Source organism: Plecotus auritus (genome assembly GCF_963455305.1).
Source record: "Plecotus auritus genome assembly, chromosome: 6".
In the NCBI taxonomy this organism is placed as follows: Eukaryota; Metazoa; Chordata; class Mammalia; order Chiroptera; family Vespertilionidae; genus Plecotus; species Plecotus auritus.
Genome location: NC_137773.1, coordinates 21,513,757 through 21,535,908, shown reverse-complemented (window position 1 = coordinate 21,535,908; position 22,152 = coordinate 21,513,757). Strand labels below are relative to the sequence as shown.

Genomic DNA, 22,152 nt, shown 5'->3' with positions numbered 1-22,152 from the left:
GCTTTTTGCTTTCTACCTAGGCCCATTCTGCTTCTCTCACTCAGCATTTGGAGTTTATGAACATCTATTCTCATTCCCTCCCATGATTCTCCAAGGGCTGAGGTGAGGTGTTCTATTTGATGAGTGAGGGAAATGAGGCTCACAGAAGCCCAGGCCTTGCCCAAGGTCTCCCAATGAGCGGTGCGGGACTGGAATGTAGACCAGGTCACCCGACTCCCAGCCCAGGCTCCTTCCACTGCTCCTGGATGCCCCGCTGTCACGGAGGCTCTGAGCAGGACCCCAGGGACATCAGCCAAGAGTAACAGTGACGCTCTCGGGAGACCGGGGTCGGGCGGTGGGGGGACACAGAGGACAGGGACCAGGAAAGCAGCATTCTGATTGACGGGGATGGAACATCAGCCGCGACATAAAAACACCAGTTACAGAAACTTCCACTTGGATTTATGTCCAAGATTCGTGCAAAGGGCTGCCCAGGGACGGACAGCCACCCCAGTCCGGGCCTCCAGCACTGCAGGCCTCCAGTGGCGGGGCCAAGGGCCTGGCGGCTTCAGGCTTGGGCCCTCAGCAGCATGGCCTTCACCCCGGCTGCAGTGGCGCTAACAAGGCTGCCTTGGGCGGAGGTGGAGGGCCCCGCAGCAGAACATCCCTCGTTCTCTTTGGCTCCCAGAGGCAAACGTACTCTTCCCGCAGCTCCCCACAGAGGGGAAGGGCTGGGCGTGGTCTAGGTCCTGCTACTACAGAGCTTGAAGCAAAATTAAACACACACATGAATTGAACGTGGTCCCCAGAGAAGCTGGAACCACTTCTGGGGGAGTTTTGAAAGAAAGGGGTCTCAGCTGCACCCCACTGTGACTGACATCCCCCGGCAGATTCCACAAGGATGGCAGGTCCTCTCCACACGGTGGCAGGACAGTGAGTTTTTTCCAGTCGTGCCAAAGGAAGGGCGCAGACGGAAGCCTTCTGGGTAGAGCCTCCCCAATCTGCAAACAGTTCAGGTTGGGGCCAGGCCACAGGCGGGTGGCCCCTCTCAGCTTCCTGTCTGGCTCAGACTCTGGCCACACAGAGCACGTGGCCTCTAGTTTTTCAGAAATCTGAGGTCAGCTGGCTCTGCAGGACGAAGGTGGAGCCAAGTGAAGTAATCTGGTCTCACTGAGGCCCCTTGCGGTCATTTTTTGCAGAGTCTAAATAAACAAAAATATTGAGGACTTAAAGATGAGGTGGTACAGTAGGTTTCAAAGTCCTGTGGAAACCAATACAGTAACAGTGAAAGCAACAGCTCGAGTTATTCAGTGTTACCGAGCGCCAGGCTCTGGGCAAAGTACCTTAGGTACATTCATCTTTCAATACATGCAGTTCAGTCCTATGAAGCAGGCAAATGGCTATCCCTTTATGGAGGAGGGAGCTGGGGCCCAAAGAGGTTTTAAAAACCTGCCCAAAGTCCCAGTTCTAGGAAGTGTTGGAGCCTAGTCAGTCTCGCTCGATCCCAGAAGTGGGGCAGTTCCAGAAGAGGGGACAGCCCTGCCCATGTGGCCGCCTCTGGGGAACATGAGAAAATGACTGAGCAGCCCAATCCCTCCTCCCAACCACTAGCTCCTCCAACCTCACTCCCTCCAAGCTGCCTACAGCCTTGGCTCGCACACCTTCGTGAAGAGGCCCACTACCTCCCGGCAGAGCCCCCCTGTTTCTGCACAGCTGAGACCCTCCCCAAGCCCCTCTGTACGAGGGGATCACGCTTACCTGGTTCTGCAGGCCTAGCTGCAGGCGAGTCCATCACTTGGGAGGTCTGATTGCGCATCCCTCCATAGGGTGGCCGCCAGGTGTATTCTGGCTGCAACAGAACTGGAGCTTAGTAATCAACAACCACACTTGACAATTACAATAGCAGCACTAAACAGTACTAAACACATAGTAATCAAGTATACAGTTCTCCCTCAGTATACTCAGGGGATTGGTTCCAGGATCACCCCCTATCCCAGGGATACCAAAATCCAAGGATACTCAAGTCACTTGTATGAAATGTTGTTGTATTCGTATATAACCTACACACATCCTCCCATATACTTTAAATCATCTCTGGATTACAGTACATAATATAACATGAATGTCAGGTAAATAGTTGTTATACTGTATTGTTAAGGGAATAATGATTTTAAAGAAGGTCTTGTTCAGTACAATCAACCATTGTCAGCCTAACTACATGGTACATGTCAGCAACAATGTAACATTTTTTCCGGATATTTTCAATCCACGATTGATTGAACCCATGGATGTGGAACAGGTGGATATGGAGAGTCGACTGTAATGGAATTCTTACAACAATCCAGGTTGCCATCCCCATTTTACAGATAGGGAAACTGAGGCTCAGAGGGGTTAAGTAACTTTCTAGAAAAGTGGCCAAACGTTTATTAGAACCCAGATCTCTATAACCCCAGAGTCAACCTCTTAAGCCCCACGTTACACTCCAGTAAAGAATGGTCACAGGGAGAGAGAATGGTCATAGGGAGAAAAGCTGAAAGAGAGGCCGGATAGGAGGCTGCTGTCCCTGTCCAGGTGAGAGTGGGGCTGCCTGAGGGGGCTGTGGCAGAGGGACTGGAGAGGATGGGACAGGTGACAGCAGCTCTTTGGAGAAACAATGATAAGCAAGGAAAAGAGAAGAAAGCAGAGAGAGAGAGAAGGAAACTGAAAAAAAGAGAAGGAGAAAAAGGGGAGGGTGAGAATGCATGGTGAGGATCTGTGGTGCCTGACCACATGTGGAAGTTAGAAGACAAAGTCAAACCCACACTCTGATACCCTGGCCTGGTTGGCTGGAGGGAGTCCTCCTTGCTACCCAGCCCTCTTTCTCAGCCTTTTCTGTCTTACATCAGTGGCTCTGGGCTGGAGTCCTGCCCCTGGGATAGCAGGCCAGAGCCGGGCCCTGGACATCCGCCCGCACAGCACAGTGCTGTTAGGAAGGAGCCAAGAGTGGAGTTTTTGACACCCCCACTTGACTTTGCCCTCTGGAAAGTGTCTGGGGTGGCCCTGTGTGGGTCCTGGGGTGAAGGAGGGACACAGACTCACCATATGATAGAGGCGCGAGTTGGGGAGTGGGGGTGGGTGCTCCATAGCCATGGGGGGTGGGGGGTAGCGGATCTGGGACCAATCCTCATAGCCGTGATGTGGCATCATAGCTGGCATGGGTGGATAGGCATAGGGGTAGGCCCCGCAGAGGTGCTCCGGGTGGGGCTCCACGTGGTAGCGCTCTGCCGAGGCCTGCAAGAAAGGCTGATGTCTGGCTCTGGCCTGTGAGAGGCTGCAGGGCCATCCCCAGTGACACCATCTCATCTCTCATCCTCTAGAACAGTGGTTCTCAACCTTCCTAATGCCGCGACCCTTTAATACAGTTCCTCATGTTGTGGTGACCCCCAACCATAAAATTATTTTCATTGCTACTTCATAACTGTAATTTTGCTACTGTTAATGAATCGTAATGTAAATATCTGTGTTTTCCGATGGTCTTAGGCTCTACAGCAGCAGTTCTCAACCTGTGGGTCGCCTGGCCCAGCCCTGGGGAAGGGCCCTGTGAGGCAGAGAACAGGCCGGTGACCCACAGGTTGAAAACCGCTAGTAGGGTCGCCTAAGATCATCGGAAAACACAGATATTTACATTACGATTCATAACAGTAGCAAAATTCCAGTTATGAAGTAGCAACGAAAATAATTTTATGGTTGGGGGTCACCACAACATGAGGAACTGTATTAAAGGGTCACGGCATTAGGAAGGTTGAGAACCACTGCTCTAGAATGTTAGTTCTCTGAAAGCTAGGACATGGGCACAGAAGGCTGGCACATGGCATGGAATAGCAACAATGATGACAGCTAATGTGACCTGAGTACTTACTCCGTCCCAAGTACTGTTCTAAATGCTTTACTGCATTACTCATTAGTTAGTTGGGCACCTGAGCAAACAATGCCTCTCCCATCAGACTGTAGCTCTCTGAAGGTCAGTGAAGTAAATGCTGCTTCCTCCTTGAGCCCCCTCACCTTTGCTTTCCTCTTCTGCTGTTTGAGGGCTTCTTTCGCCTTCTCTTCATCTTTGAATGCTTTTAGCTGAGAGAAGAAAGGAGGGAGAGAAGACTGTTGGCCCAGGTGCTTCGTGGCCAAGCCTGGACCTGGGCTTAAGCAGCCCCAGGGTTGATGGGCTGATGCAGCGTGGACTGTCCTGACTGGCCCAGCCCTGGGGAAGGGCCCTGTGAGGCAGAGCACAGCCCAGGCCGGTGGCTACAGGTAAGGCCTGCTCACTGTGGGAGGTCTGAACACCAGTCAGGAGGCTTCCATATTAACATTTTTAAGGTGCATTCTGTGAGACAATGGGGGGCTCTGGGCCAATCCCTGAATTTGCTCTTTAAAGGCATCAAAACTGACTATGGAAAGTCAGAGCTAGAGGTTAGGGGTGGGGTGGGCATGTCTCCCTGAAATCCACAGAAACTTATAGCAGAGCTGGAAGGAGAAGCAGTGAGTGTCCTGACATCCAGGCTCACAATCCATGCAATCCATGCCCCCGTCCCCACGAGGGCAGGCCAACGGCCCCTTCCTCGGGCCAGCTCTTCTCACCTGGGCGTTTGACAGGGTGACCTGGGCCTGCAGTTTCTCTACCTGCTTCTTCAGCTCTTCCTTCTCCTCATTCATGCGCTCCCGATCACTGCGCTCTCTCTGGAAGTCCTCCTCAAAGATCTTCACCTGCAGGGGTGAAGAGGGGAGAGAGGGAAGGGGTGAGGGAGGAGGTGCAGCTCTGAGTGGAGGCTCAGACCTGCTGAGGCCCAGAACCCTGGGCTGGCTGATGAGAGTCATCAGAGCTGGTGTCACCCCATCTCGACAGCCCCCATGGAGTGGGAATAGGCACACCTCCAGTGCCACCTCCATCTTCAAACAAAGTAGTTCTGGATCCCCCTAGTTTATTTATTTATTACATCTTAGATACATTGTATTTTAAATATGTTTTTATTGATTTTTAGAGAGAGAGGAAGAAGGATAGAGAACTAGAAACATCAATGAATGAGAAACATCATCTATCAGCTGCCTCTTGCATGCCCCTACTGGAGACTGAGCTCACAACCCGAGCATGTGCCCTGACCAGGAATCCAACCAGTGACCTCTTGCTTCATGGTTGACGCTCAACCACTGAGCCAGGTGTGGATCCCCCTATTTTATATTCTGGGCTTCAACACAGGGTCTCATTTAAACAAGGTATGTATGACTTTTTAAAAAAGGTTGACAGCCATCAGCCAGTCCAATCCTATCATTCTGCTTTGGCCCCGGAGGTGGAGGCTATGGGACCAGTGTGGATGGAAGACCTTCCGAGAGTAGAAGGCTTACAGAGCTCTCCCACGGCTTCCGGGAGCCTGGCAGGGAGGAGGCTGGGACCTGCATGGCATCACATGGAAACACATGAAACAGCGTGACCTTTCCAACCTCCTTTCAAGTCTCCTGTGTCCCTTGAGGAGAAAGTCTCAGTTTTATGCTAGTGTGTCTTTAACGCCTTTCTACTATGTGTTAGTTTCCCTTAAGTGAAGGGAATGAGGACTCAAGTTCAGAGTCTTCATCAGACAAGAGTATCCGGCTCAAGTTTAATAACACTGTTTTGCTTGCTTACGGTTACCTTTTTATTTATGGAAAAATAACAAACAGGTTTTTCTATTTATAGTAGTGATATAAAGCTCCTTTTTAATTACTTTATTGAAAGAAATTTATTTAAAATTTATTCTTAAAATACTAGGTAGATAATGGCACAGTTGGGGTAAGGATGGCTAAATCACAGAGCAATGACTAGTTAGGGATACAATGCTGGAAAGGATAAACCTATAACCAGGCCGGGATCCTGGCCAAAGGCAGAAAGTGGACGACCAATTACTGCTTCCATGTGATGCCAAGCCCATTCGGGGTGCTCAGGATGCTCCAGCTCCCACTACCACCTCCTACCTGGCCTCCCCGCAAGGCTCACCTGCTGTTTCAGCAATTCGTTCTGCGTGACCAGCTCCTGTTTTCTGAGGAGGCCCCCAGCTCCTTCTGAGTTCCCAAATGCTGTTGGTGGAGACGATGGGGAGGCCTGGATGCTCAGTGCTTCCTCTAGGGCCTGAGACCAGCAAGAGAGAAGATGGGTCCATCAGCAGAATCCCTGAAAGTCAGGTTCCACTGACAGGGTCATCCTTAGGGACGCCCTTCCTGACAATAATGATAATAACCACCACCACCAATACTATTTAATAAATGCTACCCTATTCATTAATACTATGCACACATCATTTCACTGAATCCTCTCCACAGTCCCAGGAAGAAAAGACTATCATCCCCATTTTACAGATGTGAAAACTGAGGTCCGAGACCTGAAGTGATTTGTCCAAAGCCACACAGCAAGTGGTAAAGTGGGGACTCAAATCCAGTGTGTGCTATTAACCAGCAGCCTAAACTTCATGAAGAAGGGAGAATTTCCCTTTTTCTGAGCAGGTGTGGCTCAAGCCCAGCACCCAGACCTAGAAAGAATATTAAGTCCTTCAGGAGAATCTTCAGTCTGGCCTGTCCTGAGATCCGTCAGCTTCTACAACCCATTCCCACTAAGCCAACCCTTCCATCCTCAACTCTCCGGGAGTTAGATTAGACTGGATTTTAATTTCAACTTGCTCACCTCTTAAAAGGTTTCTAGTAACTGGTTTTCTCCTTCAAACCTGTTAACTTGTTAGGTGAGAACTTTGGAACACCTCTCACGACTGGCCACCCTCATCCCCACCTCAACTTCAGCCCCTTGGACAGCAGGGCCTCTGCCCGCCATGTGGCAGCATTGCCCAAGGTGCCTTCCTGGATGGCACGGAGGTCAAGGAAACCTCCCCCAACTTGGACTGGGTCCACCACTTGGTCTGCTTGACTCCCCCAGAAACAAAGCTGAGTCAAGAGTCGACTCAGGATGCTGCAAGGGGAGGCTATGGCTCCCTTTCATTCTCCTACTCCCTCTGCCCCATTTTTTAGGTGCGAAGATGGAGGTCCAGAGGCAGGGAGGGCCTGGCATTCATCATCCACACCTGAGTCTCTGTCCCCAGCTATGCGAAGGAAACCTGGGGGGCATGATCCTACCTGGGCCATCCCTATGACCAGCATCATGTACAGTATTCTGCCTGGATTTTAACCCCAAGTCCCCCAGGTCGGGACACATCCTTCTTTTCTCTGAGATCAGGTCCCAAGGACCCAGACTCATCATAATCAATGCTTTTCAAATACCAAAGCCAACAGAAGGGAAAGGCCAGCCCATAGACTCAGCAACTCCATAAGGACACCTGGCGATAGAAGCTACGCTAACCCTGGAGCCTCTTCAACAGGAGTCCAGACCAGCTCCCGTTGGCAGTGCATCCCTCTAACCATGCACTGGAAGGTGGGCAGGGCCAGAATGAGTCCAGCGAGGGTTCGGATGGCAACGTGGAGGCCCAGAGAGGATAGAGACCTGGCCCGGCCACTGACACTCGCCTGACTCAGAGGAGAGGGTTTCTGCTTTCCCTAGCCCACCCCGGGCGCCCTGTCTCCCTGGGTCCCACTTCACAAGGGTGGGAACCCCCAGGGCCTGTGCTCACTCACTCCCGTCAGCGAGTATTCCCTGGGCATGTGCTTTGTGCCAGGCACTGGGGGTGTATGTCCCTGTGAAGACACACACCTCCCACCACTGCATGAGAAGACAGAATGTTAAATAAGTAATCGCAAGAAAATTCGAGAAGGGGCAGGAAAGTTGCTGGGGCTCTAGGTGCATAGAACAGGGCGACCTGAAGGAGATTTGTGGAAGGCCTCGCTGCACCTGAACAATGAGCAGGGTGGCATGAGTGAAGAAACAGCACGTCCAAGGGCACGGAGGGGAGCAAGCACAGGCTCGTCCCAGGGCTGGCCACTCTGTGTGCGGGGAGGAAAGGCAGAGGCGGGGACCTCGGGCGGCACCCAGGCCCTCAGCACCAGTGCCTTGACCCAGACTTGCCCCTCCTGAGCTGAGGGTTGGGCACTGGTGGGAGTTGGGCTTAGGGAAGCTCTGCTTGCTCGAAGGACCAGGACCAAGGTGCCCACCTTGTTGAGCCGCTGGATCTCCTTTTCCTGGTAATCCCGCTGCCGGGTCAGTGGGCTCAGCTGATCGTGCAGACACTTGACCTTCTGGCGCAGCTCCTTGGCCTCTGCTGACAGCTGCTCCTTGTCGGTCTGCAGGGAGCACAGGGTGGGTAAGCTGGAGCCTCTGCAGGAGACTGGGACTCCCTGCACTGCTGCCCCGCCTCTCCAGCACGCCTCCTCTCTTGCTCTCACTCCGCAGCCCTCACTGTGCTCACACAGGGCACCCAGGGTCAGAGCAGTAATGCCCAAAGGTCCTGACCTCAAAGAAGAGGCACTTTGGTTGAGTGAAAGGTGCTGGGTTCTGACACCAGCTCCTCCACCAGCTGAGACCTGGGGCACTGTCACAACCCTCTCTGGTCTAAGTTTACCGATCTACCATAGGTAAGGAGTTTCTTTTGTTTTTCTGTTAACCCTCATCTGAGGATATTTTTATTTCCATTGATTTTTAGAGACAGTGGAAAGGGAGGGAGGGGGAGAGAGAGAGCGAGAGCGAGGCGCGAGAGAGAGAGAGAGAGAGAGAGAGAGAGAGAGAAACATTGATGTGAGAAATTGGTTGCCTCCTGCATGTGCCCTGACTGAGAGCGAGAATCAAACCTGCAACCCAGGTACTCACCCTTGACCAGAAATCGAACCCAAGACCCTACGGTGCACAGGCTGATGCTCTAACCACTGAGTCACACTGGCCAGGGCAAGGAGTTCTTAGCATGAGTCACACATGGACCTCAGGAGGTCTGTGAGTCCCAAAACAGTGTAAAATTTTGTGCAATTTTCTAGGGAGAAAAGCCATAGTTTCTGCCAGATTTGCACAAGGTTCTTCTGTGACACAGAAAGTGAGAAACCACTAAGAATCTCAAAAAGACCTTTCTGCTTTTTAGTCTCTGAACCTAGAGGAGAGAAAACACTCAAAGAAATAAAAGTAGCATGAGGCAGAAAGTGTTCCTACACAGAGAAACAGTCCGTCCTGTAAGGTTAAAAGAGAGCGTGCAATAGCTGAGAAGAAATCAGGGAAGGCTTCCAGGTGGAAGCACTGCTCCCACACCCACTATGGAATGATCAGGGCTCCTTCACTGCAGGGCCACAGCTAGATTGGCCCTTAGAGAGCATCAAGTCCTCGCCCCTTTATATGATGGGAAATGACTGTGCAGAGAGGGGAGATGGTTTCTCCCAGGCTACACAGTGACACCTGGGGTTAGAGCCCGGGTATCTTAATTCCAGTGCTCTTTCTCACCTTGCAAGTCACAGAAAGTGTTTTAAATAGGGACAGGCAGCCAGAGATTGCCGAGGGCAGCCTCAGTCAGAACTGGTGGGAGCTGGTCTGGACTCCTGTTGAAGAGGCTCCAGGATTAGCACGGCTTCTATCGCCATGGGTCCTTATCTACAGGGCTGTGCTTTGTCTTGGAACATCCCACCTTCCCCCGCTGAGAGGGAGGTGCTGTCAGATCCAGGGACTTATCCACCTACGGATGTGAGCCAGGGGAAGGGACCAAAGAGCTAGGGGGTCACAGGCTGACAGTCACAAGATGTGACTGCACTCAAGAGAAAAGATAGACAGTGTCCTCCCTAATACTCATCTTCAAGGGCAGGGGTGGTCACGGAGGCAGGTGACAGCTCAGACAAGGCCCCTGGGTGTCCTATGCTGATGAGAGGGAACTCTGAAATGCAAGCTGTGTTGAAAATGTCTGTTTTGAAGCTAAACAATAATAGCCTGGGCCGTTCCCATGAAAGGGAAGGCATCACGACATAATAAAATCTCCCAGAAGTCTGCGGGGCAGACGGCCTTTCCTCTTTCAGCTGTAACAGGACCCCGAGGGCCTTGGCTGGGATCAGTCACACGGATGACAGATCAGATGCTGCTTCTTCAGGGGGCAGATTCCTGGCCCCCTGACTGAATCTGGTTCCTCTTCCTGCCCCCTCCCCGATCCCTGTCACTTGTCCTGTGTAGTACTTAACACACTTCAGCTTATCTGCTTCTGTAATCAGTTGTTTAGCGTCTCTTCCCCCTCAAAGCTGGGACTGGACTGTTCAGCACTGAGTCTCTCTGCCCAGCACAGTGCCAAGTGTATGGTCTGTCAAATAATGACTAGATGAATGAATAGAGAAACTTTGTCTCCAACCAAGAGCCATCACAACTCAAACACTCAACAGCACCCACCCCCATTGAGTGCCCCAGAGCCAGCCTGCTTCTCTCTCTTTTCTATTCTGTGCTTCCCTAGCTCATAGATGCTAACTGAACAAAAGGTTCTGTTAGAAAATAGGAAAATATAAAAAGCAATGGCTAATCCCGTCTTCTCAATGTTTAGATGGGAAACTGGGGCAAGGGGAAGGAAAGGGCTTTTGCCTATGGCCACAGTCCTCTGCACCAGAGCAGGAGCCGGAATCCCCAGGTCTCCTGACTCCTGCCCTGGCTTGTTTACTCCACTGGGGAGGGAGGAGCAGGCCTCCCGGAGCCAAACCCACAGGGCCCAGCAGTCACACTTGCCTCCTCCATTTCAATCTTGGACTTGGCCAGGAGAAGCTTGCGGTCAAAGTCACGCTGCTTCTGCTCCCGCTCAGCTTCCAGGTCAGTTACCTGCTTCTGCAGGTCCGCCAGCTTCTGGCGCAGCTCAGTGATCTGGGTTCAGAGGCAGAGGGAGGGGGTGCGTGAACGGGACCGCCCAAGGGACAAGAGTGCTGAGCAGGACGGCGGGGGATGCGCTGACAACAGCCGAGAACCTGGGCTCAGCCTGGACTTCCCGTAACTCCCACACTACCTTCTGCTCGTACTGCTGCTTCATGGACCGGAAATGCTGGTCCCACTGTTTGTTCACTTCAAGCAGCTGTGGGGAGAGAGTGGGGTTAGCAGGGGATAAGCAGAACACCACAGACAGCCAACTCCATGCACACCAGCTTCCCCAGGAGCGCACAGTGTGTGCGAACGCTGGCTACAGACACTGCCTCAACCTCTCGCTTCTCAATAAATCTCAGTGCTCCTCAAAGGGAGTCCCTCTATCAACCACCACATTTTATCCTTGCCAGGACAGCGAGACTAACACCAAGATACAAAAACAGTGCATCAGTTCGGTGTAGAATTATGAAACACACACCCATTTAGAGGGCAGTTTGGGACTACGTATAAAAACTCTAAATTCTTGTTCTCTCTAACCAAGTAATTCTACTCTAAAAATAGTAACCAAAAGAAGCATAAAAGTATATGTATATCATGATCATTTCAATGTTTGTATTACAAAACAATCTAGAGGCCAGCCTAGGCATAGAAGATGGGTGACAGAAATTACAGGGTAATCAGAAGTGAAGCGCCATGCAGTTCTTCATAAAACCTAATATGCTGCCTCAGTTCTAAGGTGACACTACTTATTTGCCATACTCTCGATATAACAATTCCTCTGGGACCAAAAACAATCCTACATCACAAATAAAATGATGGGAAAGGGTATCCCAATTTCAGAAACATAAAATAAAAAGTACTCAGAATGAAAGAAATATATATATTAAATATATACATACATATTAAAGGAATATATATACATATATACATATGTACATATCTATGGACATCCTTCAAGTTATAGGTAATTTTAAAGGAAAAAATAAATTTGTAATGCAATATTTACAATTTTTTCTGCTATTTTAAAAACCAGATTATACATTAGTGAGTACATAGATGAAAACAAGGAATATGTAATGAATTGTTACTAACCATTAATTGTTACTCTAGGAGGTGAGATTCTCAATCTTTTTATAATGAACTTTATATTACTTTACTAATCAGAAAAAATACCTTAGGGCTACACAAGCAGAAAACTAAAATTAATATGTACATAGGCAAAGGACTAATGGAGGCTGCCTTCCCAATGTGCTGGGGCCAGGGAAGCAGAAAGGCCCAGCACCAGGAGAAGGAGGGAGCTCCGCAGAGAGGAGGGGCTCAGAGAACAAAGGGGACTGGGCTCCACCTGGGGGAGGAGATGAAGGGGGAATAGACATGAGACAAGGAAATAGCCTCGATCTGGGGATTCTCAGCTGGTTAGAAGCAGTGCCACAAGGCGTAGGATCTCCCTCTATGACAGTCCCTCCCTAAACCAGTCGCAAGATGACCAATGAACCCCAGGCTCCCCATTCCTGAGGCTGAAACTCACCCACCTTATCACAACCTCTTTCCACCATTTAGGGTTTAGTCTTCCTAAATTACCCCTCCCCTGCTAACAATTTTAGGCTGTGCCCCAAATGCTACCTCCTCAGAGTGACCCTTGTGCGCAAGGGGATTGACCAAGAGACAAGATTCCAGGACAGCCCTGGCTGGGTGGCTCAGTTAGTTGGAGTGTCAACTCATACACCAAAAAGTTGCTGGTTCGATTCCTGGTCAGGGCACATGCCTCGGTTGCAGGTTTGATCCCCAGCTGGGGCACGTACAGGAGGCAAACCGTCCAATGTTTCTCTCTCACATTGATGTTTCTCTCTCTCCCTTCCTCTCTCTCTCAAAATCAATGAAAACATATCCTCAGGTGAAGATTTTAAAAAGTCCAGCAAGTCTATGGGCAGATGGTTCAGTGGTCACCATGGCAACTCACCACGGTGACCTAGGACTAGCCAGAGCCAGGGGACAAGGAAGGGCCTTTGTCCTGTGGGTCCCAGGAGGCCACCTACTTCTGTGCGCTGCTGCTCCAGCATCTTCACCTTCTTCTCAGCTGCACCCAAGGCTCCCGCCTCTGGGATCTTACTTGCTGTTGCACTAGCCTGGGGAGAAACAGAGAGGGGCCTTTAGCAAAGCCTCAAATAACAATACTCTCACCGATTTAAGGGTCCTCACCTAGCCGTGTGTCCCCACCTCTCTACCCTCCCATCCACCAGGACACTGCTACACATCCCAGCCATGACTAAACCCCCTCGGCAGTGGTCAGCAAACTCATTAGTCAACAGAGCCAAATATCAACAGTACAACGATTGAAATTTCTTTTGAGAGCCAAAATTTTTAAACTTAAACTTCTTCTAATGCCACTTCTTCAAAATAGACTCGCTCAGGCCGTGGTATTTTGTGGAAGAGCCACACTCAAGGGGCCAAAGAGCTGCATGTGGCTCGCGAGCCGCAGTTTGCTGACCACGGCCCCTCGGGAAGTCCACTGAGATCATTATTGCCCCTCCCTGACCCACAGGGGCTCCTAGGCCCTCCTCCCCTGTCCTCCTCCTACATCCATGTCTTTCCCTGCTCAAGCTTTATCTCTAAGGCACTGCCAGCTGCTCTCCCCCTCCTCCCTCCCCACATCAACCCCAAATCCTCTGGCCTGGAAGTAAGAGTTATATATTTTTAATGTTTTATAAAATAATTATTTTAAAATGTTTTTAGAAAGATACAAAAATAAAGATGTATATGTCATTAGTACACATACACATACTTCCTAGCTCTGTTCTCTGAGAGAGCCTACAGCAGTGACACTCCAGTAGCAATGAGCACACCTAAGGCCCAGATCTTGGTTCCTAAATACCATTCTCTAACAAAAAGGAACAGGACTCCTTGGACAAGGGATTAATTCTAGAGCTGGGGCAGGGAAAGGGTTTGGAGCACCTCATGGTGTCAGAAAGTAAAGAAGTGCCAAAAAAATAATACCAATAATACTACTACTAATAATAATAATCCTATCTAATAAAAGAGTAATATGCAAATTGACCATCACTCCAACACACAAGATGGCTGCCCCCATGTGGACACAAGATGGCCACCACAAGATGGCCAGCAGAGGAGGACAGTTGGGAGGGACCAGGCCTGCAAGGGAGGGCAGTTGTGGGCAATCAGGCCAGCAGGGAAGGGCAGTTGGGTGGGACCAGGCCTTCAGGGGAAGGCAGTTAGGGGTGACCAGGCCGGCAGGGGAGGGCAGTTAGGGGCAATCGGGCCAGCAGGGGAGTGGTTAGGGGTGATCAGGCTGGCAGGCAGAAGCGGTTAGGGGCAATCAGGAAGGCAGGCAGGCGAGCAGTTGGGAGCCAGCAGTCCTGGATTGTGAGAGGGATGTCCGACTGCCCGTTTAGGCCCAATCCTATTGGGATCAGGCCTAAATGGGCAGTCGGACATCCCTTGAGGGGTCCCAGATTGGAGAGGGTGCAGGCTGGGCTGAGGGACACCCCCCCCTGCCCCTGTGCACGAATTTCGTGCACCGGGCCTCTAGTAATAATAATAATAATGGCCTGTCAAATGGGCATAGGAAACAACTTGAAAGAGCTTCCCATAGCCAAGCTGGAACAATGTGAACCAGAAAATAAATTGTGATAACATTGGATTATAGTCCGAAGAATAAAATGAATATCCTTGAGTCCATAGTGGTAGGAAAATATAGCTGAATAATTAAATAAATGGGGAGGAGGAACAACTCTTGCTTACATAAGAATTCCAATTAGTGACCGTGGAAAGAAGGAGGGACGTGCAAAACTGTCATTATAATACTACGGCTATCCTAATCACTGCAGTGAGAGTCAGCAATGGATACCGAAGCTAGCAAAAGCGTAAGGAGAAACAGGGCATTTGCACGGCCTAGAGGTTCTCCTAGAAATAAGTGTTTAATAATTACAGAGAGAAAATTCGTTGCTTTATGTAGAGAAAGCTGACAGACACCCACTTTGCCACATGATCAAGGTTGACAGCAATAAGACACCTGACATGACGCAGTAAAGGAGGGTGGGACGTCATTCCTGTGATGTTCTTGCCCAAATCCATAACCCCAATCCAAGCATAGGCAAACATCCAATAAACCCAAATAGAGGGACATTCTACAAAAAAATGGCTAGTATAACCCCAAAGTGTCAAGATTATGAAAGACAAGACAAGGAACCCTGGGACCTGTCACAGATTGGAGGAGACTAAAGAGTCGTGACAACTAAATACAATGTGGGATCTGGAATCGATCACGGCACAGGAGGAGAACATGAATGAGAAACTGGTGGAATCTGAAGTCTGCAGTTTAGTTAACAGTACTGTGCCCAGTGCGTTTTCTAGTTTTGATCATTGAACCATCATTTTGTAGGACTTTAAGGCCTGGGGTGAGCCCTGAGAGCAAAACTTGGGAGGCTCAAGTGCCCCCTGCAGGCTAAAGTCTGTAAGCACACCATAGAACCGGGAGTAAAGGGAGCAAGCTGGGGGAGCCCTCCAGGGACCACCACTTCCTCTGAGAAAGATGAGATGGGCCTGACCCTAGAAGCCTGCTGCCTCCTGGAGGGAAGCTGTGCTTAGCATTACTGGGGAAGGAGGAAATGGGGGTGACAGGCTCCCAGAGGGTACATTCTAAACCTCCACACAGAAGAGAGGAGTCAGACTACCTGGCTGCTGGCACCCAATCTACCATTAAAAGCAACAGCTAATGTGCACTGCTGACCACGTGCCAAGCACTGCACCTACTCTACAGGCACATCTCCGAACCCTCCAACTACCCTCTGAGAGAGGTGTGAATATCTCCATTATGCAAGGAGGAAACTGAGGCCAGAGAGCGTATGTAACTTGTCCAAGGTGGCAGCAGCATTCAACCCACATGGGACTCCAGGGCACTGGCTTCACGGCTGTCCATAAGCCCACAGAGCCTTCCCCTGGGCAGGGTGGTAAGACCATCTGGCCTTCTGGGGAGTTGATATTAAAGAGCTTTGGAAAAGTGAAAAGGCCTGCCCACAGAACCCCAAGAACCCAGAGATCAGGAGAGTCCCCAAGTCACTTCCACAAGAGGACAAACAAGGCAGACCCTGACAGGAGGGGCAAATGGAAGCAGAGATGGCCACTTCCCAGTGTGGTTCCCGGCCCCCACCTCGTGTCTGCCTGACAGCGAGTGGTGCAGGAAGCTTGGTTAGTGATGCCACATGACCTCTGCAAGGTCATGCTTTCCAGCCTCCAGGCAAGGCTGGGCAATGGAGTAATAGTCCTGGCTCTGCCTACCTTACAAGGGGAAAAGAGATCTGAACAGGATGATGGATTGGATGTTCAAGTCTTGGGTAAACTCTATAGTAAGAAGTAATTAAGTTACTAGGACAATTACATAGGTGTGGGGCTTATTAAAGACAATTGAGTCCTGCTGTGCAGCCATTAAACCCCATTAAAGGGGAAAACGTGTTAGTAAGAAACTGGGACTCAGCCCTGCAGCCAGGGGAAAGGCACTGACAGGGCAAGGAGCCAGTTCCTGCCTGGGGACTGGATGTGAGCCAGGGATACAGCAGCGGTGGTGGGAAGGGGGCAAGTGGCCGGCCCGGTGGCACTACCTAGCCACGTCCCCCTCTCTCCATGTCAGAGGCTCCCGGGGGCAATCACAGGAGCTTAGCAAAGACCCCTGAGAAGCCTGCAGGGGACTAACACCCTGATTCTGCCAGGAATGTCCGAGATGTCATGCTCGGGAGCCACCCTGTAAATAGTGGGATGTGTTCAGGGAATGTGCTCACACTGAGCCAAGGACTCGACCACCGTCTTAGAGCAATGGAACGGGAGCTATTCAGCCTGGAGAAGAGAGGGCTGGGGGGGGCCACAGAGCCACGGTCCTGGCTGGCAGCCTGTGTGTGTGTTGCAAGGAATGGATGCTCCATCTGGCTGAAGGCAGAATAAGCATTGAGCGGAAGAAGCTCCAGTGAGGTGGACTGTCAGGCCAAGCTAAGGAAAAGCCATCTAATCACTAGAACCTTCGAACAATGGAACTGGCTGAGCAGAAGGCAGTGAGCTCACTGCCACTGGAGGTGGCAACGGAGGCTGGCAGCGGCAGGCAGGGATGCTGTGGAAGGAGTTTCTGACCACATACCTGCAGCTGTCCAGCTACCCCCTTCTTGCCTGCGCCTTCTGTCTTGGGTGAGCCTGGCCGCCCGCAGACACCGTCTTTGCCGCTGGTCATCAACAACTTCTTGAGCTCCATGTTTTCCTCCCTGGATCAGAGGCAAACACAGAAGTCACGTTGCTGGCTCATCTAAGTGGCAGCTGAGACCTGGGGTGTAAGGCAAGACCCTGAAACCTTTCATCTGGTGCCACCAAAGGGCATCCTTAAACTCCTGTGGCAATCTATGGGCTTCCCTAGGAGTCGCGAGTCATCACTGCAGGGTGTCCCCAACTGGGATGCCTGCAGACATGGGATCCTCAGGATGCAGCCAAACCTGCATGCATTAAATAACCCTGGATCACACTCCAGTGATCCTTCCCAATTATCTTTCAGCTTCCGGTGTGGAGCAGGGGAAAAGTCTCAGCCTGATGTCTTGAGCACCTTTTCTGTACTTGCCAGTCTCCCTTGTTAAAAGGGAGATAGCTGCCCAGTTGGTGTGGCTCAGTGGTTGAGCCTCAACCTATGAACCAGGAGGTCACGGTTTGATTCCCTGTCAGGGCACATGCCTGAGTTGTGAGCTCAATTCCCAGTAGGGGGCGTGCAGGAGGCAGCCAATTGATTCTCTCTCATCATTGATGTTTTTTATCTCTCTCTCTCTGAAATCAATAAAAATGATTTATTTAGAGAGAGAGAAAGAGAAAGAGAGAGAGAGAGGAAGAGAGAGAGAGCAGGCTTCAGGCTCAGAGCCTTCAGTGGGCAATGGTACTTTGCCAGAATCAAGAACATCCTCCGATTTTCACTACATTTATTGTTGGAATTACCTTTTACTTCTTAGAGGTAATGCTGTCTTCCATTTACTTTAGCGAAAGCTTTCTTTATAGTATTTTTTAAAGTCAAAACATGATTCAAATTAAAGTAAATTCTTAAGTAAATAACAAGATAGGTGATACAGGACATAATAAAAGTAGTGTGACTGAAATATGGGAAATATTTATGTTCTGTTTGCCCGCTGGATTTCCACGTAATAATAGAAAAACAGAGAAGTGGCTTTCCCAAGGTCACACAGCTTTGTACACCTGCTCTCTAGTCAGGAGTCTTTCCTGCAGCCTGGGTTTTTTAGTCCATGGATGGTCATTAGAGCTATAAAACTCCAACTGCTTGGAAGTAAATAAATATATGCAGATTCAAAGTGGCACGGTGGTTCAGTCATTACTATTACTCTATCTGGACCTCACATGCCTCTCTCTGGGCCTCAGTCTCCCTCTGCACAATGAGGTACAGGTTTAGCCCCTGTGACCTCACAGGGCCCTTCAAGTTCTGACAGTCAAGATCAATGTTTCTCAAGTGTGATCCTGGGCCAGCCGACATCATAATCCCAGCGGCCCTTTGGAACATGCAGGTGCCGAGGTCCTGCCTCAGACCCACGGTCTCAAAATCTTGGTAGAGGAGGGGGGTGTGGGAGTGTAAACTGGGGGCCCTGCCTGACCCTCAGTGATCCTGGTGCATAATTAAGTCCATGACCCACTAGCCCTGATGAGGGAGCCCCAGCTGTTCTCAGGAATACAGAGCAGAACAGAATGATGACCAGCAGGGGGCAGCACAGTCCTGAGCCCTCCTACAACCAGCCAGCAGCTGTTAGCAGGCTAAGCTTAGGCTTAAGTTGCCAAGGAAGAAGTGTAATTTGTACAGACCTTCTTCTGAAGTTCCCAAGGCACTTCATAAATACCCGCCAAGGTACCCAAGAACAAGAGCCAAAGACATCCAAAGCAGGGCTCTGGGCACAGGCCTCAGAGCTCCATAGGCCTCTGAGCCCTCAGCCCAGAAATCAGTGCCATGCACCCGCCCCCTCCTCCTGGCCATCCGACTCCTCATCCCTGCTCTGAGGAGCCTGGACTTACCGCAGCCTCTCAGCAGCCTGATCCCGTTGTTCCAGGCCCTTGTCCAGTTTGGCCTTCAGGGTCTCATTCTCCTTCCGAAGCTGCTCACACAGGGTCTGAAGGGCAGAGGGGTAGATGAGGGCAAGGGAAGGGGAGGGGTGCATTCCTAATCCACGCTGATGTTGGAGGACAGGACAGGGGCTACCAGGTCCTACACATTAGCCCCTTGGCATGGCCTGACTCAACCCCTCCCAGGACAGCTGAGAGCCAAGCCGCTAGGCCCACCCAAGCTCCTTTAAGCATCCTCATAAAGCCAGCCATGAGGATGCCCAAATAAGAATCAGCCAAGGCAGAGAGCTCCATCTCCCCTCCTTCACTGCAGTTCCCCCATCCTAGAACACTCTTCCCCACAGGCCTTCCCGATTTTTACTCCTGCTTCAAGTTAGCCTAAGCATCACCTCCTCAGAGAAGTCCTCCCTGATTTCTACATCTCAGTGAGTTAGGTCACCTCCATATCCTTGCTCACAGCCCCTAGCCCCCTGTTCTCGGTACTTGTGACAATGAGAGCTGAAGAGCCATTTTTGTCCTTATTTTCTTAATATCCAACTCTAACCCACCCTCTCTAGTCTGTGAGCAATCTAAAGCCTGGGACTCCTCCCCATTCTCTTGTCCACTACCAGATCCCAGCCCAGCTCAGGATCTGGCACAGGCTGATACTTAACTCTGTTGAAGGAACATACGACTGAATGACTGAATGGCCAAACGAATGAACGAACAAGTGAAGATCTGAGACCTAGAGCCCTACAAGCTTAGTTGATTTGGGGAAGCGGACGAGGCTTCCAGGGTAGTCAACTGGCACGTCAGAAGACAGGGTGTCTGGCCAACTCCTCGGGTGTGGCTCAGGCTTCCTTCGCCTCTGAGCCACAGTTCCCTCCCCTACACAATGTGGGCAACTGCACCTTCTCTGCCTCCTTCATAGGGTCCCTCAGAGGACAAATAAGACAGAGAGAGAGAGAGGGCAAGCACCTTGTGAACTGTCAGCCACCTGATAATACCTGACGACTTGTGTTCCAACAGAGCTGCGAGGTGAGGGCATATAAGATGGACAACCAGACTCAGGGCATTACAGATGGGAAAGGGAGGGAGGTGCAGAACAGCAATGGTGCTGTGCCGTGTCGTACTAAGTACTCAATCTTTAACTAATACTGAGTGAGCACCTAACTGCGCCAGGTGCGTGGCTGGGTGCTCTTCCACTCACTGCATCATCGGAGCCTCACAGTGTTCTCAAAGCGACATAATTCATGTCTATTTTTAAAGTAGGTTAAGGCAGGTGAAATCATTTGCATGAGGCTGCACAGCTGGTAAGAACCACCAGGGGGATTGAACTCCACCTGGCCCTAATCAGGTCTCTCCCCAAACTTCCCCCCTCCCCGCTTGCTGTGGTCATGTGACTATTTCTGGCCAAGGAAAGGTGAGTGGAAGTGATAAGGGTTCGTCCTGGGCTGGCCCATGCACAGTCTCTGGTCTCTCTTCCTGTGGCTGTGGCTGTGGCTGCCTCATAATCCAAAGGGCACAAGATGAAGGGGCTGATAAGGAACTGTGGAGCAGAAACAAGTCCGTGCCACAGGGAATGAGGGAAAACTTTTGTTATCCTGAGGGATTTCAGAGTTGTTGGTTTCCCAGGAGAGACTTGGGAAGGCATCAAAGCGTGGAACTGGGGGTGGTCAGACATGAGAGGTCCAAGGCAGAGAGAACAGAAAACTACTGTGATTGGTTCCAATGCCTAGCAGAAGCCTTGCGTCATAGCTGGCCTTGAAAATGTGATCGAGTAAACCAAGAAACAAATCAACAAATGAATGAAGAGGAACCGGATTAATTTGCCTCTACCCACAGGCGGGGCAAATACCCAGAATGCCACAGCCCTGGGTGGGGCCTCCAGGGAACAGAACGTCCTGTCCTGCTCCTGGACACTAAGGGAAGGCCGGACAGGGTGTGCTGTCCACCTTTCTAGGCTACAGAGCTGTTCCCTCCAAGCTTCTGGGAAAATGCCCTGCGCACAAAGCAGCTGGCGGAGAGAAGTCGTCACAAAGGTCACAGTCCACTGAAGGGGCTAACAGAGCTCACCTGTGAGTTCCTTCGTTCACTCACTCATTCATTCATTTGCTCACTAAATGTGCAGTAAGCACCTATTAAGTGCCAGGCACTGGGATACAATGATGAATATGACAGACACAGCACCTGCCCCTCCTATGAGGCTTATATTCCAGCAGGAAAAACAAGGAAAAAAAGCCACAAAGCAAATAAACCACCTAATGCAATAAAACTATTACAAACTATGTTAAGAGCTAAGAAGGAAATAAACAAGGGCCTGGTATAAAAAATAACAGAGGTTGACAGGACCCCCTTTGATGAGGCCCAGTATCACTCCACATTGCAAAACCAAAAAGTTGATTCTGAAAATTATGTCACCCGTGCGATGCACTGGGTTCGCCTCCCCGGAGCTCAGCTTTGACACCTCTAAGCCTTGCTGACATCTGAGAATCTCCCTCAGCCTGGCTCTCGGGCTCCAATCACTCCTCCAGTCTTGCCTCCCTTGTGCCCTCACTGGAGCTGGATTGGGAGTCCTGCACTCTCCTTGGGGTCCTCTGCTCCCCACATCTCTCCTCACACTGTCTCCAGCCGGGATGCCCTTCTGCTCTTGTCAACCTAGGTCCTTCTTGAGGTCACACATGATAGACTTCTCCCCCATTAACTGGGCATGTGAATGTTTGCTGCCACGAATGAGACCACTGACTGGAGGGGGGTCCGGGAGGGAGGCAGGGGACTTATAGTTATAGCCCTGTCATTGAGGGGACAGGTGCTCAGGTCCTGAGCAGGTTCCCTATGAGCCTCAGTTTTGCCATCTGTGAATCCTTCCCTACTCCCAAGCCCTCAAGGCTAAGACCCCCGGCCCATATAGAAGTCTGGTCATCATCAAATCCTAACAGTGACCACTTTTTGAGCACTTACATGTTCTAGACTGGACTTCATTTAATACTCACAGCAATCCCATGAGGCAGGCACTCCCAGCACCATGCGATAGGGACAGTGAAGGACAGAGAGGATAAGTGACTTGTCCAAGGTCATTCAGCAATAGAGTCCCTACTGGAACCAAGGACCATAGGGCTTCAAGGCCTGGGCTAACCTAGGCAGTCAATCTGGCTTCGTTCCCACGGCACAGGGAGGGTTATGAACGGAAGCCTCCTCTACTGGGGAGATAAGCTGGGATGGTGGTGGAGAGCATGGGCTTTGGAATATGACAGGCTGAGGTTCAAATCCCAAGTGCATCATCTACCAGCTGCAATCTTAGGCAAAAATAAATAAATAAATAAATAACCTCTTGAGGGCTGTGTCCCCAACTGTGAAGT

At 50.7% G+C, this 22,152-nt stretch overlaps 1 protein-coding gene across 9 annotated transcripts in view; it reads right to left on the bottom strand.

Annotated features, from left to right (window-relative positions):
* Positions 1-358: 358 nt before the first annotated feature.
* The window catches only part of TNIP1 (TNFAIP3 interacting protein 1), a 43,846-nt gene continuing 22,052 nt past the window's right edge, over positions 359-22,152 (bottom strand). For 4 of the 9 annotated variants that reach the window (XM_080671780.1, XM_080671772.1, XM_080671775.1 and 1 more), the window contains 12 exons: positions 18,767-18,861; positions 16,857-16,977; positions 12,751-12,840; positions 10,860-10,925; positions 10,589-10,720; positions 8,071-8,199; positions 5,978-6,109; positions 4,591-4,716; positions 4,021-4,086; positions 3,058-3,249; positions 1,738-1,828; positions 359-1,181 (listed from right to left, as the gene is read on the bottom strand). In XM_080671780.1, coding sequence (XP_080527906.1) covers positions 1,147-1,181; positions 1,738-1,828; positions 3,058-3,249; positions 4,021-4,086; positions 4,591-4,716; positions 5,978-6,109; positions 8,071-8,199; positions 10,589-10,720; positions 10,860-10,925; positions 12,751-12,840; positions 16,857-16,977; positions 18,767-18,861 — 1,275 coding nt within the window. In that variant the 3' untranslated portion in view covers positions 359-1,146. The remainder of the gene's footprint in view (positions 1,182-1,737; positions 1,829-3,057; positions 3,250-4,020; positions 4,087-4,590; positions 4,717-5,977; positions 6,110-8,070; positions 8,200-10,588; positions 10,721-10,859; positions 10,926-12,750; positions 12,841-16,856; positions 16,978-18,766; positions 18,862-22,152) is intronic. The other 5 variants (XM_080671773.1, XM_080671776.1, XM_080671777.1 and 2 more) reach the window with 3 other exon arrangements.